Here is a 26,983-nt window from a genome sequence, read left to right on the forward strand (position 1 = left end):
TTCTGGGAAGAGCTAAAGGTGCTTTTCATTAGCCTGCCCATACTTTCTCTATAATTTGGGGTTTCAACCCAGAAGACCTCATTTTTGAAGGTCTTATTACAGTGATTAACAGTGGCATTAATGCTGCCATGTATGTCCTTCCAACAAAGGTGACCATGAGGGGAGGGGCAAGCTGTGATCAGATCTGCAGGAACTGCAGGGAGGGAGCACTGTTCCCAGGAGTTCGGTTTTGCTGATTGTCAGGTGCAGCTTTCCTCTGGGGTCACATGGAATCTAAGCTACAAGAAAACGTGTAGCTGGAAATAGCTGGAAACAGTGCTTTATGTGCAATTACTTTGTAAAAAAAAATTTATGGCTCCTCCCATCCCTCCTGCCGCCCCAACTTCCAAACCCATAAGCAATAAATTCCTTTTCTTTCTTTCTTTTTCTTTCTCTCTCTCCCTTTCTTTCTTTTCTGTCTTTCTTTCTTTTCTTTCTTTCTTTCTTTCTTTCTTTCTTTCTTTCTTTCTTTCTTTCTTTCTTTCTTCTTCTTCTTTCTTTCTTTCTATGTAACTACACTAGTGGTGAATACTGTCTAAATAGAAGTTATCTTGAAAGGTTGATCCCAAATACTTCTGGCACTCAGGGATCAGGCAGTTCATTTTTACTATGAATTGAATTGTTAATTTATATGAAGTAAATAAGAACTTAAATGTCTGTTCTACTGCACCAAAGGACACAATTTGCATCTATATTGATTTGATCACCAGCATTTACATTGTTGCTGTTGTTATGGCCATGGTGTTTTAGAATGACAATTTTCATAAAAAAAATTTCTTTTTTAGTATTTTGTAGAGTACTATTATGTTCTGTTTTGTAGAATGCATGCCTTCACGCTAGGATTTCTACATATTTACCAAGTTTCTATTTTAAAATATGCCTCAACATATAATTAGACTAATTTAATTAACTGGGATTAAGTATTAAAGGCCACAATTTGTTAAACAGATTAAACAGACACACACACACACACACACACACACACACAGCAAACCTAATTTGTATTTTGATCATTTGAGTTGTGAAGGGACTAGTAAGTGCATCACCAATCTTCTGGGGGAAAAAAGTATGTCTTTATTGTGTTATGAAGGCAAGAATTGTGAAGTTATTCCTTCTCCAGGTCCTTCCCTTATCTTAGGAGCCAGGTATGTGGTTCCTATTAGCTTAATGACCTGAGATTTATAAAGTAACTACTATATTTATAATACTTGGAGAACAGGAGGTACACAGAAACATTTTGGGAATGAAAGTTATTGTTCTGCATTCGAACTGTCACCAAGAAAGTGCCTATTGAAGATCATGAGCCACTTGTTGAGAACAAGAGGTGTATGTGCCCACTTCTTGTAGTAGCATGCTAACCAAAAGGCAGATGAAACCGTCTTTGTCAACAGGGTCAAGGCAAGAAAGCATCACCTGAGTTTTCCACCATGGACAATCATGAACGTATGACCTGGAGTTTACATTGCCAGGCAATATGTTAAGTAATTTTCTGACTCCTTGAAATCAATTTTTGGTGATCACACATGCAGATTGAAACCCCCGGTTTTAAGATTTACACTCAGTGAATAAAATTTACGTTCCCTGAAAGGCAAAGAAGGCTGTCATTTCATGCTCCCTGGCCTTCATTGTCTATTTCCCTTTGGTACACACAAGTCGCCTGGTACGCGCAAATGTACGTGCCATTATGGAGAGAGAGCTTTCTGCTCTGTCAACTTTGTTTTATAAAAGCTCTGTTTTCTTTATTGCCTTTATCTATTACATCTGTAAAATTTATTTAAGCAATGACAAATCTCTCTTTGGGGCCCAGAGTCTGGGAGAATAACCACTGGCAGGCTATTGGGAGGAGATTTGTTGGATATGACTGTTCATTAAATTGCAAGGAGTACTGAAAGAGGCCAACAGTCTGGATCTGTCGTGGCTGGGTGGCTTATGGCCTGTGTTTAGAGCTCCTGCATCAGGTGAGCAACAAATGTACCTCATCAATTGCTTTTGTAATAGTTCAATAAAAGTGGATGGCTTTTGAAATCCCAGAGGAGAATTCCTACTTTTGTTAACTTGTAAGATTATTTATTCCACAAAAAAATTCTATTAAAAAAAAAGAAGATGCATAAAACCAAATTATTTATATCTATATTGTTATCAGATTATTTGAAAAGTGGAGAAAATCAACTGAAAGGAGCTCTTTCACTTAGGAGATAGCACAATTAGCTGACAGTTTTGAACTTCACAATTTTCACTTTTATATTTTGATGTGTGTATGTAATTATAATACAGGAGCTCTTTTGTATTTTCATTCATTTTAACATTTCATTTTCCTTTAAAAAAATGTGTTGGGTGCTTACACTCTAGCAGAGATTTAAAAACACGTAGTGCTTAGCCAACTAGGAGAGGCTGGCAGGTAAAAATCAGGCATCTGGAATCTCGTGGTAAGTGCGTCTACAGAGATACCTGCTGGGCAGTCAGGGCTTTTGGGAAGGGCTCCCTGGAGTTCAGTGCACCTGAACTTGGACTCAAAAGATTAAGCCAGGCAAGGCAGGTCATCATTCTCTAAGCAAAAGATAGGAGCAAAGCAGGGAAGTGTGAAATAACTTACTGTGTCCCAGGGGTATTTAAAGTCATCTTGAAGTGTGAGGCAGGAGAGAGGTAAGTGATAACCTGTAGCGACCTAACCAAAACCTGATTTTGGAAGGTGGTGTGGACAATGAAGGTGTGTAGTTGAGTTATGAGGAAGTCAAGATAGGCACTCCTCCAAGACCACTGAGATGTGAGCGCTTAAGCAGAAGGGGAAGCCTGGGATTGGGGATCCTTTGAAACAACAACTAAAATCAGAAGAATTTGATGCCATAGTGAGTTCTAGAATCATCCTCAGTTTTCTCTTACAGACACCTTCTAAAGAGTTAAACTTGAATATAGAAGGGTTTTGAGCTTCTCTGCTTTTCCCAGGCCCTGATTTTCTCTGACAAGGTACATTACTATATGAGAGAAGAGTAGCAGTTCAACAAATTAATGTTCAACAAATTAATGTTATAACCACTGGCATGCCCTTAAGCGGCTCTGGACGGGAGCTGCAGAGGGAAAACCCGGCAGCATTTGCTGTTTTCTGTATGTTTGTCTCCACCAACGTCAATTTGAAGCTTCTAGTGTGATGCCACCGAACGTGGAGTTGGGAAGAGATTTGCACATCTGCAGTGCATCTCAGACACACTGCTGGTCATCATGGAGATGGCCTTTCTTCCCCTTGTAGGTCCCCATCTGTGCGTTTGTAGTTCCTTCATGAACTTGTGTGACCTATAAACTTACATTTATGTAACCTTACACAATGCACCTGGAAGCCCAGTAACAGAAGTCAAACTCCCTGTATTCAGCCTCTTGACTTTCTCTTCTGGGGCAAGTCCATTAAAGATTCTAAGAGTTAATTTTTGCTCATCAGTAGAATAGTGATAATTTAAGAACCCAACACACAACCTCTGAGGAATAAATGAGATAATCTGTGTAAAAACACTTATCTTGTGACCTATATGTAGCTAACCTCTCCATCACCGTTCCTTGTATTTATTTTCCACATTTACCCCCTGGGGACAGTATCACAACCGTTAACTACCAGGAGTGTAAAATGACACTATTTTGTTAGTTTTCGAATTGGCTTCCTGAAGCTTCAGGGGAGGCCCCAAATCCAACCTCATCAAGATTGAGTAAGCGAATATTGCAGTTTGTCCATAGGCTTAAACATTTTAGTAATACCTATTTTGCTCTTGTTTTCGACTGTTTTGTGCTGCTGAAATAGAATACTTGAGATTGGGTAATTTATAAGGAACAGGAGTTTATTTTCTCACAGTTCTGGATGCTGAAAAGTCTAAAGATCACGACTGTGGCATCTAGTCCAGCCTTCTTGCCGTTTCCTCACATGTTTGAAGGCGGAAGAACAAAAAGGGGATTGAACTCTGTGTCAAGCCCTTTTATCAGGGCAACTAATCTCATCATGAGGTAGACACCCTTAGTGCCCAATCAGCTCAGATCAGCTCCTAAATTTCCCACTTTAATACTGTCACATCGACAGCACCTGAATTTGGAGGGGACACACTCAAATCATAGCATTCCACTTGTAACTTCTGTCTTTATTAACTCAGGACTTACAATTTATGGTAAACCCAGAAATGCAGGTTCCAGATCCTCAGAACCAACCCACTACAGATAAAAATACTTGGCGGGGAGGTGGGAGTCTGTTTGAACATTTTTTTCTTATCATTATTCCCTAAACAACACAACTATTTACATAGCATTTATGTTTTGTTGAATATTAGAAGAAATGAGAGGATATTTGTAGGTTTTATTCAAATACTATGTCCCTTTTTATAAAGGACTCGAGCACCAGCAAATTTTGGTGTCCACTGGGAAAGTAGGCATCAATCCTGTAACCCCCTGGACAACAAGATACATATATATATATATCTGTCTTTATGTGGCAGCTACTTAAATGTAAGAACAGGAATGTAAGAACACATTCCATTTTGTTTTGGACATTGTCACAAAATGTTTTTCAGCCTTGATAGCCCATTGTATTTGTGCATTCAATCTGCTATGAGCATGCGTTCTTGGTGGTTTAAAATTAAAGGTGTTTTAAACACATTTAAGCTGTGGACATACAACTGTGACTTTAAGGGAAAAAATTCATAGCAAAAATTTAGTTTTTCTTGAATTCATTCTAATCTTAAAGTTGATTAGGACTCATTGGCACCAGAAAATGGAAACCACTGCACCTAGAGGTTATTAGGACAAAAAGCACTGTTCTCTTACCAGTTACCTTTTTGAAAAGCTTATCAAATTTAGTATTACTGTCACACACCTTGGAGTTAGTACACAGTGAAGCACTCAAATGGGGAAGAATTTAAAATGGCAACAGAAAAATGACTTTCTACTTGCTTGTTTGGAAAGGTGTGCACTAATTCATATATATTAATTCATACACTGGGGTTTACTACACAAAGTAGCATAATCCCTTAACTAAATACTGATGGTTTTCGCAGCTGAAAATTTATCAGCCAAAAGTTGATTAAAAAAAAAAAAAAACAAGCTTTTTGGTTTTTGTGATATTACTCTGTACTCAAGAAATTTGATTTCCAAAAATGTCAACATGTGATTTCCTTCTCAAATTCCAGTCTTTTGTTCACCACCTTCAACAACAAGGTGGGGTTTTTGTTTTATTTTGTTTTGTTTTGGGTTTTGGTGCTGCCGTGTGGCATGCCTGGCTGGGCCTTGGTGCTGCTGGCAACAGACCTGGCTGGGCCTGCTGTGCTAACCCCCACCTCGCCACTCGCCTCCTTTCCCTGCACTCTCCCCAGAGAGGCCTGGCTGTGGCTGAGTAAGAAGAGAGAATGGTTTGCCTGGTTTTTCTTTCAGAGAAAATCAGACAGCCTTCGGCCCAGTTAATTCTACTACCCCTTCAAGTGCTGAGTTCTTCAAAGCCGCCTTAGTGGGACCTCGCACACCTCACCCTGAAGCCAACCAGTCTGTTGCTGGCTGCTGACAAAGACAGCTACCAGTTTCAACTGAAAAAGATCTTGAGTTTCTTTAAGGAAAGGTCATCAGAAGGAAATAATAGGTTTCCACTTCATTCCTCTATCAGGCATTTTCCTGCCCCATGTACTAATCCCCACAGCTATTTGCCATGAAAAAAAAAAAAAAAAAAAAACTATGTATTTATTGTTTCATGTGCCAACTCCCAAGTGTTAGCTTGTCCAGCCAAACATTCCGTGTTTGCATTGGTGTTAGATTTAGTAATTCAGAGATGGTGGTGGATACAAATCAGATTTTTGTGGTATATGTGTGTGTGTGTGTGTGTGTGTGTGTGTGTGTGTGTGTTTGCGTGCGTGTTTTAACTCTTGTGAAATACAAGGCAACCTGGAAAGATGTTGAAATATTTAGTCAGGTCTCAGGTTTTCCTCCAGTGAAAGAGGTGTATAAAACACACCCTGATGATGAGCAGCAATTAACAGTGCATTACTTTCTGGAAAAGACTTGAAGTTGGCTGCCCTGCAGGTCAGAGTCAATAAAGACTGAGTTACTAACAATAGCCTTTCTCTCTTGCTGAAGCCTTGGACTTAACCCTAACTTCATCAGACCAGAGAAGAAGAGAATAATGCGAACAATAGGAGTCTTAGAGGTTGACTTGGGCCTAATGCGCAGGGGCTGTAAAAGCTGTCAGAGAGCTTGATTGATTGGCTCACACGCCTTAGTCCCCAGTGCAAAGCACTAATGTTTCTGCCTCTTCTGAGAGAGCTGATGTGCCACCTGGGGTCAGAACTTATCAGCCTGTGGGGCTAATGTTTCAGACGAGGCCAAAGTGCAGTCAATAATTTATACGGAAATTTGTGCTTAGATTCGCAAGGAAAGCATGTTTTGACTTGAATTTCTCCCTCTGTCCATGAAAGAAGTCTGAGCCAACTTCAGGTCTTCCTGCTAACATTGTCGTGTGTGTTGATGACACTGAAGACACACTTTAATTGAAGAAGAGAATAATTTATTTAGCAGTTAACATTTGGAGCCATAATTTCAGGCTTTCAGAACCAATTGGTGAAATGAGGGAGGGAAACAGCCACTCTGAATGTCTATAAAAAAAAAAAATGAAATCACCTCTAGAAAGTAATAACCAGGTCAGGTGAAATCTGAGTGACTTCGGAAACAATTACCAAGTGACCATGGGGAGCTTCAGTTACAGGCTTAGGTAGTCTCAAAGACTGGAAGATAGAAATGTCAGCGAGGAATTAGACTTAAGCTGGATGCCTTGAATACTTCATCTGGTTTGCAGAGAAACAGAACCAAAAGTTAGCTTAGATGCCTGAATGTGTGTATGGAACATCATCCCCATGTCTGTATAAACACGTGTATTTACACACACACACTGTATAGAGGTAGGCAGTGAAGCAGTGACACCCAGCCGGGCTGGTCGATCAATAACCAGCGAAGTTTTGTTCTGCTCCAGCAAAATGACGACTTTGCTCCAGTAAGTGCTAACAAAGGCCCTTTTACCATCCCTCTGCTCAAGGAGAGCACTATTAGTCACACTTCATTAGGCTTGTTTACAGAAAAGAGCTGGTCTCTAAGCACGTTATTGAAATACTTGTAACTCTGTTGGGCCTTTTCTCTTCCCTGAAAGATAAGAACTTTGGAATGTGGGAGGGGGAGGGGAAGAAGCAGCCTCTGACCATTGTCAAGAAAACTGGTCTGTTTAGATGGGAATTGGACCGATAAGTTCACATTTAACCCCAATCTAGCTACACCCCCAGAGCCTTGCTGCTGTGTTTCATTTCTGTTGTCCCAACTTGGGGAGCTTTAATTTTGACTTTGTAATCTTGGCACACGTCAGGTGTTTCAGTTAGCTGGTTCCCAAAAACTTGCGATGAGGTTTCCTTACCTTTAATAGTCCAGAGAGGAGGCCTCAGTTATAGAGAACTGAACTGCATTTCTCAGCACGCTTTACTGTTGTGTGGTCAGATGAGGAAACGCTTCGATCAAATAATGGACACGTTTGTCAGGAAATACAATGTTGTATGGCTTGAAATTAGTGGTGGATATAGAAACTTGAAAAAATGTCCTTAAGGTTGGAACTTGGCGCCTGTAAGATTCTGAAGGATAGATGTGCTGCATCTGCAGTCAACCTTGTGCCAAGACTACAGGCTAATTGGGCTGGGCCTGGGCGCAGTGGTAAAGTGCTTGCCTAGTGTGCCTGAGGCCCTGGGTTCAATCCCGAGCACCACAGAAAAGAGGGGAAAATATAGGCTAATTATTGCAGATGCCTGCATCTAAGGGACCTTGCCTGGAAGGAAAGCAGGAAAATTTTCTGGTCCAGTTTCTGAGTAGGGCTTAAGTTACAGAGAGGTTTAAAAGTCACTGAGTGACTGCTGTATGCCCATGCATGAGCCCAGTGCTTCACCTAAATCACATCACATTTAATAATCACACTGTCCCTGTTATGTAGATGAGGAAACTGAGGCTCTGGGAGGTTTAGTTCAGCTCAGGATGAAGCAGCTGCTGAGCTGAACCAGAAGTGTCTGTCTGTGGGAGCTTAGGGTGCTCTATTCAATCACCATGCCTTCTTCCTCTTCAGAATTGACTGCCAATTAAACTTGATTAGAGTTAGTCCCTTCAGCTTTCCTCCATTCTGAATCTGAGCCATGCTGTGTGTTACCAGAGTGTATGAAATGTTCCCCAGGGTGCCTGTAGGGCAAACCACTCCCAGTGAGAACAGGAGGGGTACTTGCACAAGAAACCTCATTCACACTTCTCTCCTCAACTGGGAGGATACTGAGGGTAGCTTTGTGATGTTCCCATTCCTTCCTTTTCTTTCTAGAATGGCCAAGATGGTGGCTTTTTGGTGACACACAAAATCTACCCCTTTGTGTGCCATATGCCTGCAGATCCCTCCTGTTCCACACACACACACATACACACACACAGAGAGTTAAGAGAGGCAGTTCCCTGTTTCAGCTGCTGTTGTAAATTGCTATTTTAAATTTCAGCGAGTGGAATAATAGCAGAGCGATCATCTCCAGTAAATGTTGTTGGCCTATGTAAAGAATGACTCCTTCGGAGGTTTTATGATTTATAGAGGACACAGCTGGTGGCCAGCAGAGCTGTAGGAATGTGTGCTCTCCTGGGCCCGGTGAGCTAGAGATGAAAAGGACCCAGAGCTGGCACAAAAGCAAATAAGCGCTCTGACTTTAAATAAAGCATCATAATTTATAGGAAGCCTGGCTCTTCAATCCCAGTGAGATACACGGATCAGTAGCAGCTTTTTGATGTGGAGCATAATTGTCAATTGGTTCCCACTGTCTCCTTATGGCTCAAGGACTGGGGATAAAAAAAAAAAAAAAAAATTACTTTAAAACACAATCCTGCAATCTATAGTTGTACTGCACATATTTTGACAAGCAATTCAGTAGCATTTAAACCTGGAACTCTGCTAATCATCCGTGACTTGGACTGGCAATGATCTAACTGGCACTGATTTAGGAGAGAAGGAGGATTTTGAGAAAGGCTAGGTGATTAGGGATGTTGGGAGGACCCATATCTCTGTCTTTCCGTTTCCTTGTCTACCCTTCCCCGCAAAGCACATGAGGTTTTTCCATTCTTTATTTATTTCCTCTTCATCTTTCAGTTTCATTCATCTCCGTAATTACTTTGCCTCCCCTAGCTCCTCCCTCCCCTGCTCCTGGTTGGGGGCAAGGAGCCTTGAGCAAGAGACAGAAGGCTGCCTGAGCCAGAAAATGGGAAAGTGGCAGAGAGCTGGACATGACTTCATCTGCACAGCATTTTACCCTCTCAGCCCCCTAGAGGACTGTCCCTCAGAGGGAGTTTGGGGGTGGGGGGGTGGGGAGGCTTTGTCTTGAGAACTGATTTTTGTCTGGCTCTGCTGTTCCCTTTACCTGTTTTTCCAGCTGAGGTAATGGCATGGTGGAGGGCTTGGGTGTAGGAGTTGTTAGCTAGAAAGGTCCTGTCATTAACATGAAGCGCAGGAGAGGACGAGAGTGGTGGTTTGAAAGACCACATCCTTTTAGTTGCTTATCTTAGGAGACATGTGAGTCTGATATGGGGGGATAGGGGGGAGTAGAGGCTGTTTCCCTCTCACTATGAGAGATTCTGGCCATGTGCTGCTGTGTGCCAGGGCCACTTGTACACAGTTGTGCCCTAAAATGACATTCTTGAGAAAGGAATGACTGTTGGGAGGTAATACAATAAGAACTGGATCATTATTGTTGCCCATGGTAAGCCTAGTTCAACAAATATATAGAAAATGCCTTTCCCAAACTTCTGAATGCTTTTATTTAAAGGAAGAAAAATATCTCCTAATGAGCTAATAATAAAAGCTTGTGAGCCAGGCCTGGGGAGCGGGCTTAATCCATTAACAGTGGGCTTTGAACTCCTGTCTTCTCATGATGAAAGGGAGGAGAAAGGGAAAGAAAAATCCAGTATCCTCCAATGAGAACATTGTGCTTCAAAAAAAGGAGAGGGCGTGAGGAACCTGCCAGTGTTAGAAGTCCTCATCTAAACTCGTCAGAGTTCTGATAAACCAGCAGGCGCCTTGAAAATTCAGGTTTAGAACTTGGCATTGGAAATCAGAGTGCTGCTGTTGCTTATCTCCAAGCCCCAAGCCTCAAAGGAAGCAGTGCAGTTACTGGAAGTTCACTCAAAGGCAAGAAATAAAACCTCTTTGTGCAAATGCACACAGACACTGTATACATTACATGTACCTGTTCAGTTTATGCATTTAAATTGCTCCAAATGTCTGTGTGAGAAACCTGTTTTTTGGGGGGGAAGGTGCATTTTCCCTTGTCCCTCTTTATTCTTTCTATCCTGCTGTGTGTCAACAGAGCCCTAATGGAACATGACCCCTAAAAATCATTCCCTTAGGGGCACAGAGGTGGCTGCTTTTTTTTTTTTTTTTTTTTTTTTTTTTTGTGGTACTAAGGATTAAACCTAGGGCCACTTTGCTACTGAACTGAACCCCCAGCCCTTTGAATTTTTGTTTTGAGACAGTGACTGGCTAAGTTTCTGAGACTGGCCTCAAACTTGCAATCCTCTTGCCTCAGCCTCCCAAGTAGCTATGTCACTATATTCCTTTGCCACTGTATTCCTAGCCAGCCCAGTAGGGGTGGCTTTTTATGCTGTCCAATTAAATATCTCTGGTTTGCTGTCCTAGTTGAAGCAAGATCAGGGGACTTGTCTTCCTGCCCCCTTCTGACACTATTGCCTCAGACCTGTTCTTCCTGCCTGTCCCCAAATAGGGACACTGGACACCTTAGCAGAAACCAGTAGAGGAATTGCCCAAGCAGTAAGACAATAAGGGGTATATATTGTGATGTGAATGGTGATAATCTCAAGTCATCAAGGTCACTTTGTGATGTATATGTCTGTCTAATTTAAAAGCAAATGTTTTGTACTGATCGTGTTTAAACTTCCTATCTAAAAAGCTCTATGTGATTTTTTTCCCCATGATGCTTTTTGTTACCGACTATGTCTGTAATGACCTCTGGATGTTTTTGTGACCATGAAACTTGCATGCTAGAACATAGGTTCTGATAATTTAAAAGAAAGAAAATAATTCTTTTTGCAGTGAACATTAATTGATCTCTGATGATCTGTTTTGATCCCCTATTTCTTAAAAGTTGTACCTTAGGCTATCACCGTTTTCATTGGTACTTAAACTTCCTGAAAATATCGTTACCATCCTCATGTGCAGTGCAGGCTCCTATGCAAATGTATGGGACAGCATTTTAGTGTCCCCAGTGGGACCTGACAAAAGCCTTATTTTTGCTCCCTCTTCTGGCCCACTAGACTTCTTAACAGGCCATTGTATTTTCTAGAAGTGGGAAAGGATAACGTTACTAGGGAAGCAAGAGAAAGAAAAGCAGCAAGAGCTTCTTTTAGCTGACCAGTCAACTGGATATTGACCACCTGTCTTCATGGGAAAGAAATAGATGGCAGTGAATAAGCGAGAGTCTAGTTTTCCAAGAAGCTCAATGATTTTCCCAAATCAATACAGCTCATCAGGCCTCAGAACAAAGGCTGCAGGGGGAGGTGACAGTGATGGAAGTGGCTCTGTGTTCTTTTGTGTATTAAACCATAAGGCCCATGGGGAAACAAGGTTTCTTTAGCTGTGTGTGTGTGTTTTTTTTTTCTTCTTCGTCGTCTTCTTCTTTTTCTTCTTTTAAGGGCTTATTCAGTATATTTAGGGGGAAAATCCATTCAGATATATATATATATATATATATATATATATATATATATATATATATATAAAACTTAAAGATCTCCACAGTTTGTATACTGATGCTCAAATGTATTTTGAAAGAGATAAGTGAAGTCGAGTAAGAAAGAATACTATCTTTTAAAATGCAGATAAGAATAGCATTTTGCCATTGCTTTTTCGGTATTGGTTAAAGTTTAATTTTCCCCCTTGTTATTTATGGATGGTGTTTAGATGAACCTAGAAGAAAGTCTCAGTGTTCCGATTAACCTCTGGCAAAGAATCTCCACTATCCTCCCATAAATGTGAACCCTGTTCCCAATGTCCTGAAAATAGCACCAAACCCTAATCTGATCTGAGAGGTTATAATTAACATAGATAGAACGATGCCAACATTTTCCAGCCACCGACAGAGAATATCAACCCAAACCAGCAATTTTTAGCCCTTCAGTCCTTTAATCTTTAAGCTGGCTATGCTTTCCATAAAGTAGTACATTAACACCAGAGCAGTGTATCTCTGGGGTTTATGGCTGGGGTGGCGGCACACTAGGGCATGAAGTGTTTCATTACACTTCCTTTTGTTAGTCCTGCCCTATCTCCCAAGCTCCATTGCCATACACTATTTGTTCAGATAAAGCCCAGTGTTCAGGGTGACTAATCGCAGCACTGTGTTCCAGATGGTTTGATTACAGGATGTGGTTAAAATGACTCTTCAAACATTCAGCCCAGCAGTAGGGCTCTTCAAAAAAAAAAATACGGTTTTATGGTCATGTGACAACACTTACTTTTCTTGTCCTAGTGCTCCATATATATTTGGTGTAGGGAACAGGAAAGTTCCTCTGCTTTTGGGCTGGCAGGTATTTTGTGGGCTACCTTAGTTAATAACTTTTGCATTTTCCCAAACACTTACAAACTCACCTTTGTCCTTTGAAGAAGGCTGCATCTAAAGATGAAGAGCTCTAAAGCTGAAGCAGTGAATAAAGGGGACTCTTTGTCAGTTTTAGCCTGAAAAAAATGTACCCCGTACTGAATAGAGCAGAACAAAACTAACAAAATATTAGGGGAACGAGTTCTGAACAAAGGAATACATCATACTTTGTGCAAGAGTCACATTGTGTGAGAATGTGGGATAACATGATATCTGAAATATAGGAATTTTATTGAAAATAGCATATTATGGCATTTTTATCAACACCAATGTTTCACTAGGAAGAATATATAAAAGGAAAGAAATGTGTAAACTTTGAAAAGAAGGATTAGAGCATAAATGGGTTACAATTTGGTATTATCAGAATGAGGTTTCTGTTTTCTGCCTGAGTGCACACCAAGTCCATCCAGATGTGGTAGTCAGAATAAGAGTTCAAAAACACTTCTGTCTGATTTCAAATTCAGCATTTGCAATGCTTGGCAAAGACTTCTGTCCCAAGGATGAGGCATTTTAAAGACTCTGAGACAGTCTTTAAGTCATAATATAAACATTTTATGCCGATCCACTGGGAAATTAGGCATTTGCCCATTTCTACAGGAAACAGCTTCACAAATACTAGAAATAATAATTCATACGCCACATTTATAACATCTTTGGAGTAAAATCTCTCCATAGAGAATGTCTATCATCTATAAGCTAGTGAGAGATTTCCTTATTGAAAAAGTATGGTAATATTGGGAAAAGAAGCCATTCAGGACTCAACTGCTATTCCAGTTAATTCCTAAGTGTTTGGGGAGTTCTCACTGTAAGCCAGGCACTGTGCTCCTGGGGGCTGTGGGTGCAGGCACTGCCCCTAATCTCAAGGAGTGTCACCTAACTGGATGAGATAAGCTCACTGTGTAGTGAGTGGAGTGAAATGTCAAAGGACATGTATCAGGGTGGACACAAAGTGTTACCATATTCAAACATGGGAGGAATTTACTTGCTGCTCATCTAATAGACTGAATTGAGTACAGGATCCTGGTGAGTTCTCGTCATTCAGGAACCCAGATGTAGGAGAATCTGCAAGCTTCAACTTGTGACCTTCAAGGTCACCATAATCATTTCTATCTCCAGGAGAAAGGGGAGGAGACCAGAAGAATATATATATGGGAGGTTCTTAAGGGCCTCATCTGGAAGTGACCCACGCCCCTTCAGTCATTTTCTTTGGTAAAATGCAGTTACATGGCCACATCCAAGGAAGGAAGGCCAAGTCCAGCTGTGGACTCTGCAAGAGGAGGGAAATATGAATTCTGGTGAGGACCATCAGGGAAAACTGTATATAGAGTCCAGCTGAGAACCCAGGAGAGAATGACTATTTTGGAGGTGATGTGCATGTTCTGTGTGTGACAAAGGAAAGGATTTACATAAGAGATAATACTGGAATTTGTCACTGTTTGGTCCTAATTTATTAGGAAACTCCACTTTCCTTGGGATTGGGACTAAAATCCTTTATTTTAAGGTTTCTTTCAGGGGAGTTAAAACTGTGAGGTGAAGAATGTTTGAAGAAACTTGTCTAGACTGGAGGACAAAAAGAGAGGGTGGACTGGAAGTGAGAAAATGTCAGCATGGTTTTGTCCTTGCCTGGATGAAAGGCTGTCAGGTGGTGGAGGGGTGGACTACTTCTGCAGGGTATCAGAAGGCACAGCCAAGATAAGGTATTCAAAGACAGGTTTTAGGTTAAGACAAGGAACAACTTTTTAATAAAATGACTGGAAAATAACTAGGGGTCTTGTGTGACTGCTGGTAAAAATCCTCATCAGTGATGAGGCCGGAGGAAGAACGGACACATACAAAAGTGCCGAGGGCATTGCACCAGCAGTTGGCTTCTTCGCCTTGTAGCTATTGCAGCCTTGGAGCTTTGGCCCATGTGGTCCTTTCAGCCTTTTAGTTACTTTACGACCTTTAAGGCTTCTCAGGGTACCAACTCTCCAGAACTTCCATATTCCTAATTTGTATTCCCAGCATAAGTCTCTTTAGTTGCCTGTGTTTTAGATGCCCTTGACTCAAGGCGGGAACCCAGTAACATCATATCTGGGGTCCTGTCTAATGGGAGGCCATAAAGGGCCTGCCTACTCAGTAAATGTGGGTATTACAGAACCAGCCTATGATGGCTCTGATTGCAGACTCTTTAAGTACGGAGTTTAAAACATTTCCAGCCAAACTGTGTTGATTCAGTAGCACATAATGTATACCCCACAGATGGAGTAAACCCTTGATGGGCCTATCTTCCTGGAATCTCTGTTGAGGAAATAGAACACTGGAATCCTTATGAGGTCTCAGGGCTGTTTTGACTTGCAGAGATGAGGAACTTGGACTATATAATAAACACCATGTTCATATTACATGCTCTGTAGGTAATACGCTTTTGGGAGCAGCATCTTAGATTTTGCTTCAGTATCTGAAACAAAATGTCAACACTACAGACAAGAAAACGTGTGATGAGCATACTCTCAAACCATCCTTTGTATGCTTCTGCTGTCTTCTTACTTGCTAGAAATAAGCCTCAGGTATTTTTCAAATTAAAAAAAAAAAAGTTACAAGGTATTTATTAACTCGTTGAGAAAGACCATGCCTAGTTTGTGGTAGAAAGGGAAAGATAAGAAACCTGTGAGATTTTTGAGAATATAAAAGTGTAAAGGACTTGTATAGAGCATCCCCAGCACCTAGCTCATAGGCTAGATGTTTGAAAGAATAAATGTGCTTTGAAAGAAAATAGCAAATCTTTGGGGAATAAATGCACATTTATTTCCAATTTATATAACTTTATGTCCAGATTGATAAAAGCTGGTTTTATACTTTTAGAGGACTAATTTTCATTTAGAACATTGTTGCCCTTTGTACATATAATCTGCTTTATATGGCCACCGGTTTCAAAATATTCAAGATTTGAGATTTCAGCAAAATCATAAATCCTTTACATATTTTAGAGCTAACACACCACTTTTATTCTTGGCCCTTCATAATGGGATGTTGTCTAAACATAGACCTTCTTACAAAGAAGCAGTGCACTGTTTATATAGTAGTACAGTAGTTTATATGAGGAACATTCCTTAAGCCTTCCTTCCAACATAGAGGGGCAGATTTGGCTGTGTAAACATGTGCGTGTATATATTCGTACATGGATTCTAGGCAGATTTAAATACTCTGTGGCAATATGAGTGGCTTGCACATGTAAAGATAGACACAAGTCCATATATCTAATTAGGAGTGCTTGATGGAAACTGTTCAAGTGTCCCTGGGAGTGAAGCATTTGTTTTGAGCATTGTATGTGCTTCTGGAAAAATAAGGGTGACTTTTTTAGGCCCTCTGAAGTTGAAAATGGGCTTTTCTTTACAGGATTTCATTCCTGCCCAACACCACCAACAATAAACAACATCCTTTGTACTTAGATAAGAAGTGTGCTTGTGTGGTTTCTAGAGACTAGCAGATGGGAATAGTTTTAGTGTGGAGATTGCAACTGCAGTTCAGCCTTTGTGACAGTTTCAACCTGTAGTTCCGAATCACCAGTGCTTGACTGATTGATTGCTTTGGGTCCCTTACTTGTCTCTGGCCCCACCTTTCCCCTGATCCGGTTTTGAGACCGCGAATTCGGGTCTGAGTGGGTTGGGATGTTGTGTTGAGCCGCGCAGCGTTCGTGGTGGAGCGGCGACGCAGCACCTCTGCGCAGATCGCAGCCTTCTTCCCGAGAACCGTCCTTGTTAGCGCAGATCAGCCCGCGCGGATTGAAGGAGTCGGACCGCGCGAGCCCTCCGGCCGCCGGCGCCGGGCGCGCTCGTCCCTTGTCTGCGCGCCCGCCGGCCCAGGGGCCGCATCCTGCTACCAGCGCGGCTCCTTTCTCCCAGGCCGCTGCCTCGGGAGCTCCGACCGGCCGCCCTCGGCCCAGCCAATCAGACGCGAGCGTTCGCAGCAGGCGCTGGCCAATCCGCGGCCAGCTTTTGCTGGAAACGCGAAACCCTTAGGGGAAAAGCAATAACAAAAGCCTTTCACTGCAGACAAATGTTAAGTGTCTGTGCAGACTTTTCCTGTTTTTAATTTTATTACTGCAAGAATGGAGGGTTTGTTGTTTCTTTCATGTTTCCTTTCAAGCAGTTTTAATTATACATTTGTGCTACATCAGGGACTCCGGAATGCAGTGATTCAGCCTATTGCATCTAAAGCTAAAATGCAGTAACCTTCTGGCAATACAGATATATTCCTGCACTGTAAATATAGCTGACATGCTAAAGAATTTTAAGCAGCTGCAAAGGTCTTTGACACCACACAGAGTGCCCCAGAGAGCAGATGATGAGAAAACCAGCTCAGTCTTCCCCTTCCCCTCCTCTCCCACCCCCTCCCCTTTCCTGAAGGGATGTGCTCATAAAGAATCCTTTCCTCCAATTGTTCTGTCTTGTGCAAATTTTGACCAAATGCCTAATTACCGCTGATTATCATCGCAATACAAATTTTTATATTCAATGGTTAAAAAAAATTTCCTGAGGGAATTACACAGGAATCAGCCATGAGTTAAGGAAATGCTTGCTTTGCTTCATCCTAGCTCTTCTTCCCCTGCTAGACTATTGCTACAATAGACTGAATTTACAGTGAGTAAATTCAGCTGTCACATAAGCACTAGCAAATAGACCATATGGGAAACGATTTTTAAATCTCCTTTTGAGACTTTTGAAAGAAAATCTTCCTTCTCCATTACTTGAGTCCCAACCATTCAAATATTTACCTTCTGTTAAAAGGTTCCCAAGGAAATGAGTCTTACCTTGTGAGGTTTCTCTTACCATAAAGCTTAGTTCAGGTTTTTGTAAAATTCAAAATGGCACTGGTAGCTCAAGTGAACAAAACATCTAGAAAGAGCTTTGAGCAATGTCCTCTGGTGTTTCCAAGAAAGAATGGGAGGTTGATGCAGAAAAAACAAAGGTTCACTAAAATTTTTCATTTATTTACCCTGTATTTTATTTATGTTCCAAAAAACTAAGTCCTCCAAACATGTGCTTTAAACGAGTGATTTTTTGAAAAAGTGTCACCTGTCCTCTAGGGAAACAAGGAGGATGTTATATTTCGTTTCTCTGTGACATTTGGTAAACTAAGTGCACTTAAGTTTAGTAATTCACAGATGCAGTGCTAAATTAAATTGTCTGTCTGCAAAGCAGTGGGGAAAAGCAGAACGGCTTGCAGGAAACAAGTGTGTTGGTTTTGAGATTTCTTTTCTAATCCTCTGTGGCAAATGCTTACCAAAGTTGATTCCAAAGATAACCCCAAGAGCAAATCTATTGTGCACATTTATTTTCTTAAGAGGGCTATTTTAGGAGTCCTTAATATAAAACAAGACCAAAGAGTGAAACAGATACCATACCAAGGCTGATTATTGTCTCACAAAGTCAAAGAGGGGGAGGATTAGGAAGGAGGAAACATGACTGACTGTCTGCTATCTGGATTCTGAGTCCCCACTTTCCACTCTGTACCTATTTTTATGCACGTGCATAATTTTTTTATTAATAGAAATCACCATTATTTTACATTGTTGAATTGGAAACAAAACCTATTCCTTTCAGTCACCTTCTGGTTTAAGCACTGGTAACTGGCGCTTAGTTTATGTTGGCTGCTTGCCAAACGAAAGCAATTATGTGTAATAATAGAAAAATTAAGAGGTGAGTGTTGCTGTTTTACAGCAGGACATGGCAAAAACCATTTCCTTCTGTCAGCAGTATCTTGATTACACTCTCACACACAGTCTCACCCTTTTGTACCACATGCACGCACGCGCACAAATTCACACACACACAATTTCCTGTGGGTTTTAACTTGAGGTCACTGAAACCAGAAAGAGGAAGAATGCAAACCACAGCTTTTGAAAGCAAATGGGAATAGAACTTTGCTGATAAAAATAATAACAATAAATGAAGTGGAAATAAAATAATCGGTGTTAAATGTGGTCCCTTTTCATCCCTTACCCCCCGCAGGTGTCCTAGTGGTCAATGTCACGTGGAGGAACAAAACTTACGTGGGGACCCTACTGGACTGTACCAAGCACGACTGGGCCCCTCCCAGGTATGCACGGGGCCTTTGTTTCTCCTCTTTTTCTCCTTCCCCCATCTTCTCTTTGCAAGGAAACTGTAGAAAGAGATTAATAAATTTTAAAAGTCTGCCTGTAATTGAAAACAGGCAGAAGAGAAATGAGCACTTCAGAACTGAGCACAGTAAAATGCAGATGGCTAGCTTTTCTATCAGATCTCTACTCCCTCCCCGCCTCTCCCCCTCTGCCTTTGTCTTCTTCTTTTTTCAAAATGGAAATTTGAACTGGATTGAAAACTAGCTACCTGAGCTGTTTCTCTTTGATTTTCTGAGGAGGGAATGTAAGCCATTGATGGGTAGCCTGTTCTTTTGGGGGTGCTGAAATTATCACTGGAAGAATGAGGAGTCTTGGCTGGGGCCGCCCACAAGCTATGGAGGTGTTGACTCCGCTTGGCCACTTTCTATCTTGTGATTTCACCCGGTTCTTTTGAAGGTGCTCATTTTGACGACTGTTGCTTGCTTCCCTAGGTTTTGTGAGTCACCGACAAGTGACCTGGAAATGAGAGGGGGCCGGGGCAGAGGAAAGAGAGCAAGGTCTGCCGCTGCGGCCCCCGGCTCCGAGACCGGCTTCACTGAGTCCAGAGGGCTGCAGAGCAAGAACAGAGGGGGGGCCAATGGGAAAGGGAGGCGGGGCAGCCTCAACGCCAGCGGACGAAGGACACCCCCAAATTGTGCCGCTGAGGAAATCAAAGCCAGTCCTTCCTCTACCAATAAGAGGAAAAACAAGCCTCCAATGGAGCTGGACCTGAACTCCAGTTCTGAGGACAATAAGCCCGGGAAGCGAGTCCGCACAAATTCTAGAAGCACTCCCACCACTCCTCAAGGGAAACCAGAGACTACTTTTTTGGACCAAGGCTGCTCCTCTCCAGTGTTAATCGATTGCCCCCACCCAAACTGCAACAAAAAGTACAAGCACATCAATGGCCTGAGGTACCACCAGGCTCATGCACACTTAGACCCAGAGAACAAGCTGGAGTTCGAGCCTGACAGTGAGGACAAGATCTCAGACTGTGAGGAAGCCTTGAGTAATGTGGCCCTCGAATGCAGCGAGCCAAGCACAAGCGTGTCAGCCTATGACCAGGTGAAGGCCCCCACCTCTCCTGGTGCTGGAAACCCCCCTGGGACTCCCAAGGGAAAGAGAGAGTTGATGAGCAATGGCCCAGGTTCTATTATCGGTTCAAAAGCCGGAAAGAATTCGGGTAAAAAGAAGGGCCTTAACAATGAACTGAATAACCTTCCAGTCATTTCCAACATGACGGCCACATCAGAGGGTTGCTCAGCGGTAGACGGCAGTTTGGCTGCTGAGATGCCCAAACTGGAAGCAGAAGGACTGATTGAAAAGAAAAGTTTGGGCGATAAAGAAAAGGGCAGAAAAGCTAACAATTGCAAAATGGACAAAAACCTCTCTAAACTGAAAAGTGCCCGACCCATCGCCCCTGCCCCGGCCCCCACGCCCCCACAACTAATTGCGATACCTACTGCAGCCTTCACAACCACCACTGCGGGGACGATACCTGGACTGCCCTCCCTCACCACAACTGTGGTCCAGGCCACACCAAAGAGTCCTCCATTAAAACCCATCCAACCAAAGCCCACCATTATGGGAGAGCCCATCACCGTGAACCCAGCTCTGGTGTCACTCAAAGACAAAAAGAAAAAGGAGAAGCGAAAGCTAAAGGACAAAGAAGGAAAAGAGTCAGGAAGCCCCAAAATGGATGCTAAGCTGGGGAAACTAGAGGACTCCAAGGGGGCTGGCAAAGATTTATCTGGGCATTTTTTAAAGGACCATCTCAACAAGAATGAAGGGCTGGCTAATGGACTGTCAGAGTCTCAGGAGAGCCGCATGGCCAGTATCAAAGCTGAGGCCGATAAGGTCTACACGTTCACAGACAACGCTCCCAGCCCTTCCATAGGGAGTGCCTCGAGGATGGAGTGCAGTGCTCTGGTGAACGGACAGGCGCCGATGGCACCACTGCATGTGTTGACCCAGAATGGGGCTGAGAGCTCAGCAGCAAAGACCAGCAGCCCTGCCTACTCAGACATATCCGATGCTGCTGACGATGGAGGATCGGACAGCAGGTCGGAGGGCATGAGGTCAAAGGCCAGTTCCCCATCAGATATCATTTCTAGTAAGGACGGTGTTGTAAAAGGGCATTCGTCAGCTACAACACAATCATCTCAACTGAAAGAGTCCCATTCTCCCTATTACCATGGCTACGATCCTTATTATTCTCCAAGTTACATGCACCCAGGACAGGTTGGCGCCCCTGCAACTGGAAACAGCGGGAACACGCAGGGAATGAAGATCAAGAAGGAATCTGAGGAAGATGCAGAGAAGAAAGACAAGGCAGAACAGTTAGATTCTAAGAAAGTGGACCATAATTCTGCATCCCTACAGCCTCAGCATCAGTCGGTGATCACACAAAGACATCCTGCCCTGGCTCAGTCACTTTATTACGGCCAGTATGCTTATGGACTCTATATGGACCAGAAGTCTCTGATGGCCACCAGTCCTGCCTACAGACAGCAATATGAGAAGTACTATGAGGACCAGAGACTGGCAGAGCAGAAAATGGCCCAGACTGGTAGAGGAGACTGTGAAAGGAAAACTGAGCTCCCCTTGAAGGAGCTGGGCAAGGAGGACAGTAAGCAGAAAAACATGCCATCGGCCACAATCTCAAAAGCTCCCTCTACCCCGGAGCCTAACAAAAACCATTCTAAATTAGGGCCATCAGTGCCTAATAAAACTGAGGAGACAGGTAAATCACAGCTTCTCTCCAATCACCAGCAGCAGCTACAGGCCGACAGCTTCAAAGCTAAGCAGATGGAAAACCACCAGCTTATTAAGGAGGCTGTAGAAATGAAGTCTGTCATGGACTCTATGAAGCAGACAGGTGTAGACCCAACCTCGAGATTTAAACAAGTAAGATTGTGGAGTGTGGCCCCAACAGAGAGAGCAGTCTGAGATGCGTACATGTCTGGGCTTGAATTGGTTAGACTTGGAGAGAAACCAACATCAGGGGTTTTCCACTTCTCTTGAAAAATATCTTAAAAGATCCTCAGGACTTGTTTTGTAGCTCTAAAATGTACACTGCTCACTGTTTTATTGTCATGTTGTGTAGTAAAATGAACTCTAGACATGCGCTTTGCAGATGTGTGGTCCATGCCATCATTTAATTTTGTGACTTTGATGAGGTCCCTTATTTCTTGCTGAGCCCAAGGTGAGGGCAGTCCATTTCAGGGCTGCTGAATTCCCTACAGACTCCAAGATTTTGAGTCTGATCACTGAAGTACTTGTTCATTTATATTTCCAATTTTCTATAGCTTCTTCTCAAAATTTTAAAACTGGGCACAGCTAGGTGTGGTGGTGATGTCTGTAAATCCCGGTGGCTTGGGAGGCTGAAACAGGAAGATCGTGAGTTTAAGGCCAGACCCAGCAACTTAGCAAAGGAGACCCTGTCTCATAATAAAAAATAAAAAAGGGCTGGGGTGTAGCTCAATGGTAAATTGCACCTGGGTTAAGTCCCCAGTATCCCCCGCAAAAACAAACAGAAACAACAACGAGAAACCTCATTGGACACCTAAGTGTGCATTTCCCATTTCATCTTTTCAATACAGTTGAGGACCCAGATGTTTTTCACCTAGGGCCCGAGATGCCTGATTTTTGTTTTACATTCTGTGTCAAGTGCCCAAAGCAGAGTTCAGTGCTAAACATTTGTGAGGAAGGTGAGGAGGTTTGAGAGGTGGGCCTCAGTAGTCATCCCAGAGAATAGCAGGCCAGCCTGAGAATACCTGAAAACCAGTCACCGTGAAACCACACATGTGCTAGGACTTTCTGTCATGGATCAGGCATCCTGACTCACTGCAGCCCTGGGAGCATTAATTCTGGTATTTCCCAGCACCGGTCCCCCGCTGCCCATGCTTAGACAGTCCCTAGTGAATCAGAATGAGAAATTTTCCCCATGCCCATTTCTCCTGAGTTGGGATGTGGTCTTAACTTTGCATGTTCACTCAAGATCTGAATACCCAGTATACCATCAGTAGGATTGGGGTCACAAAGGCCATTAGGATTTTTAGTTTTCCTCCTTCCAGAGACCTAAAAATCAAGTCTGTTGCTTCACAGGCTGCATTAGAACAATACAATTGGGGGGGGGGTCTTATAGATGGCTTTATTTTATAATAGAGAAGCCAGAAGGTATGCTATGACTTTGAAATTTTGTTTTGATAAGATTTTAGTACATAATGAGAAGTGAGCCAGTATATGAAGCCTCAGCTGTGATAGATGAAGAAAGCGTATTAGGAAACCAAGAATTTCCTCCTAAATGGTGTTAGTAGCTATAGTAATTACTTAAATTTACCATTATGAGCTTCAGGTTTTAAAATCCTTTTTACCTATGTGTGATACTAAAAGGAAAATAGGATTAGATTACATATGTCTGAGGGTATTATTTAATGTTGAGAAATTACATTTTTAAAGACCTACCTTCATATTCCACCAGACCTGAGTTTGAAGCTCAGTTGCACAACTGGGCAGCAGTATGACCTTGGTGTTACCTGAATTTTAAAAGCCTTCGTTTCATCTTCTGTATAAAGGATCAATAATAACCCAAGATACTATGTTGAGAGAAGGAGGAATAACACATTGTCTGGCACATAAATAAATGTTAACCCAGTATGGGAGGTAACAGTGATAGTGCTATTGTGATGATTAATGGGTTTTCTTAAAAACTGAAGTTTTAAGACAAAGTCTTTTTTTGTTTTGTTTTGTTTTGTTTTTTTAATTTTAAATCAGGATCCAGATTCAAGGACATGGCATCATTATGTATACCAACCCAAATATCTGGATCAACAGAAATCAGAAGAACTTGATAGAGAGAAGAAATTGAAAGAAGATAGTCCAAGGAAAACTCCTAACAAAGAGAGTGGTGTGCCCAGCCTTCCTGTATCATTAACAAGCATTAAAGAGGAGCCCAAAGAGGCCAAGCGTCCCGACTCCCAATCAATGGAAGAGAACAAGTTGAAAAATGATGATCGAAAAACACCTGTGAATTGGAAGGACTCTCGGGGGACAAGAGTGGCTGTGTCCTCACCCATGAGTCAACATCAGTCATACATTCAGTACTTGCATGCTTATCCTTACCCACAGATGTATGACCCCAGCCACCCTGCATACCGGGCTGTTTCTCCTGTCCTAATGCACAGTTACCCTGGTAGGTGTCCTGTTTGGAGTTTTAAGTATATTGGAGGGAAGAGACACTGTTCAAATATTAGCTATTAAAACTCAAGACAAATTAGAAGCTTCGAGAGTGACATTTGTTTTGCTTGCTTTTTTACTGTCCCAAAGATGTAACTGATTTAATGTAAGTTTTTTTTTTAATGAAATGTCAGAGTCTTCGGCTATAGCTTTCATAGTCTCTGATGGTCTGCTGTAGACGTTAGACTGACAGATACTTCATTGCCTATGAAAATATTCTAAGCACTTACTGTCATAATCATTATAGTTACTATTCCTTTCACTTAAGCAGACACATAAATGCATGAAGTGGCTGTAAGCTCAATTTTGTTTATAACCTCTGTTCATCAGGATGAATTAACTGGAGAAGAAAATCAGAGAACCTAGATACAGTTTAACAATGATGTAGCCTATTCTTAATGTAACCCCTTATTTTAAGATCTCTGACTCTTATCCCAAATTCATGTAACACAAATGATTTTTTTCTTTTTTTTTAAGATGTAGCTTATAACTTGATGTGGCATTTGTCGTTTATCTGCAGGGGCCTATCTCTCTCCAGGATTTCATTATCCTGTTTATGGGAAGATGTCAGGGAGAGAAGAGGCAGAGAAAGTCAATACCAGTCCCAGCATCAACACGAAAACAACCACTGAATCTAAAGCACTGGACTTGCTCCAGCAGCATGCCAACCAATACCGTAGCAAGTCTCCTGCCGTAAGCCTGCTTTTGTTGTCATTTACAAGGACTATGTTTTGGGGGAGAAAGAAGGACAAGCTAGAGAACAGTCTTGAAATAGAAATGGTTTTGGAACCTAGCTGTGATTTCAGGATGCTGCTTTATCCTTGGTACAGGAAGAATAGAGTGTTCAAAAGTCGGATATTTTCATACACAAGGGACAGGTGTTGTTGAAGCTTGTATGGCAGTAGTGAGCTTTTTATTAGGCAGACTTTAAAAATTATAGGACCTGGGTGTTGGTGCCAAGTATTACTGATAAAACTTTGAAAAAATAAGTAACAGAGGATGCTATTTTAGAGTAGCTTTGTAACTAAATATTTCTAAGTCCTGAGGCTTTTGACCCATTGGTTTTGTTTGTTTGTTTGTTTTGGTACTGGGGACTAAACCCAGGGACATTTTACTACTGAGCTCCATCCCCAACCCTTTTTATGTTTTTATTTTGAGACAGGGTTTTGCTAAGTTGTCGAGCCTGACCTTAAACCTATGATCTTCTTGACTCAGCCTCCCATGTAGCTGAGATTATAGGTGTGGTTTACCACACCCAGCCAAATTGAGCTTTAAAAAATGCATTCTTTGGGGACAGCTTTCAAAAATCAGAGTTTTCTTCCCTTAAGACAGTAGAAAATCTGGTCCAAAATCCCATGGAAGAAGTAGCCCCATGAAGATGGTATGTCTTGCTCCCCTTCAATGTATGTAAATAAGACCTACCCCTCCTGTATCACTCAAGTTTGGTTTTAGCCTGTTTTCTGTAGAGATTTGAGTGTTTGACTCCTTCTGTGGATCTTCGGCATCCACATGGTCAGTGTTTCTGGTCGGAGGCTCATCATGAGCAATGCTGATGGTCCATGACATGTAATAACTGTTAATTTTATTCAGGCACATATTTGAGTCTCGCACAGTGTGAAGCTCAAATGCAAGCATGAGTTGCTTGACTAAGAAGTGAGGACTGCATCTGCTGTGGGCTTTTTTTTCTTTTGTTTTGTTTTTTTGGCCTTTACTCATTGCCTTGTCCCTATAACTCTACTGAAGTAATGCAAATAAATGTCTCTGTGAAAGAGACTCCTCCAAAAAAGGCAACTTCCAGCTGCGGAAACTGATGAAAGAGTGACTAAAGGAAGGAAATGATGGTTCTTGGCTAGAAAAAAGAAGTTTAAAATATAGTATCTGCAAGTCTGCCAGACACTATATAGGGAAATTAAAAAGGTGAATTATGAATCCTTTTCTGTGACTCTTCCTTCTAGTACACAGATTTTTTTTTTTCCAAGTGAGAAAGAGAACTTTAGTGAAAGGGTGGTTAGGCTCTAGAAGATAGAAATATGTAGGAAACATAATCTTTAATCAAACTTTGTTTTGGGAGAACTGGAGTGCTTTATGAATATTCAGAAATTGAGAGATTTCAGAATGTGGGAACAGGACAAAGGATTGCTATACAGCAGTCCCTTGGAGTCTGAAGGAGAACCCTTGCAGACCCCCCCACTGGTAACAAAATCCTCAGATGTGCAAGTCTTCACATAAAATGGCACAGTGTTTGTGTATAACATTGGCACATCCTCTTGTGTACCTTTAAGTCATCTCTAGATTGCCTATAATATCTATTACAATATAAATACTATGTAAACAGTTATTATGCTGTATTGTTTAGGGAATAATGGCAAGTCTGTGTATGTTTAATACAGTGACTTTGAAATAATAGTTTTGATCCAAATTTGATTGAATTACTGGGATGGAACCCATGATTATGGAGAGCAGACTGTACTTACTGTATATTGACATATGATATCTGGATGTGTATTTTCAGTGGAACCAAATGGATACAGATGTTTTAAACCATGAGATAGGTTGTTCCCACAAAGTATACATTAAAATGTAACTAGAAAATTTGACCTCCAGTAGATCTCCAAAACTACTTCTTTTCCTTGACCTGTCTATAAAAATTGTTATGGAAAGTTAGGTAGATTTCAATGACAGAAATTATCAGTGATTATAAAAAGAAGCCCTCTTGTTTCAGTCATTTGAGGACAATATCGATGCTACTCAGCTTACCATGGATGGAACAATTATTTTTTGTTGTCTTAATGACAGTGGAATCTAATGCATGTCTTTTGAAATTATCTTCGATTAATAATTCAGTACCTGTAGATCTACTTTTTAATCACTAACACAATATTGCCGAAGGGGTGCAGGTAGTTTAGTGTGCCTT

At 41.8% G+C, this 26,983-nt stretch overlaps 1 protein-coding gene across 6 annotated transcripts in view; it reads left to right on the forward strand.

The window, feature by feature from the left end:
- Window positions 1-26,983, forward strand: part of Znf608 (zinc finger protein 608) — a 105,158-nt gene that overhangs the window by 74,054 nt on the left and 4,121 nt on the right. For all 6 annotated transcript variants that reach the window (XM_047556240.1, XM_047556244.1, XM_047556239.1 and 3 more), the window contains 4 exons: window positions 18,704-18,791; window positions 19,284-21,738; window positions 23,608-24,025; window positions 24,590-24,762. In XM_047556240.1, the coding sequence (XP_047412196.1) occupies window positions 18,704-18,791; window positions 19,284-21,738; window positions 23,608-24,025; window positions 24,590-24,762 (3,134 nt within the window). The remainder of the gene's footprint in view (window positions 1-18,703; window positions 18,792-19,283; window positions 21,739-23,607; window positions 24,026-24,589; window positions 24,763-26,983) is intronic.

The sequence above is a fragment of the Sciurus carolinensis genome, chromosome 6, assembly GCF_902686445.1.
Source record: "Sciurus carolinensis chromosome 6, mSciCar1.2, whole genome shotgun sequence".
In the NCBI taxonomy this organism is placed as follows: domain Eukaryota; kingdom Metazoa; phylum Chordata; class Mammalia; order Rodentia; family Sciuridae; genus Sciurus; species Sciurus carolinensis.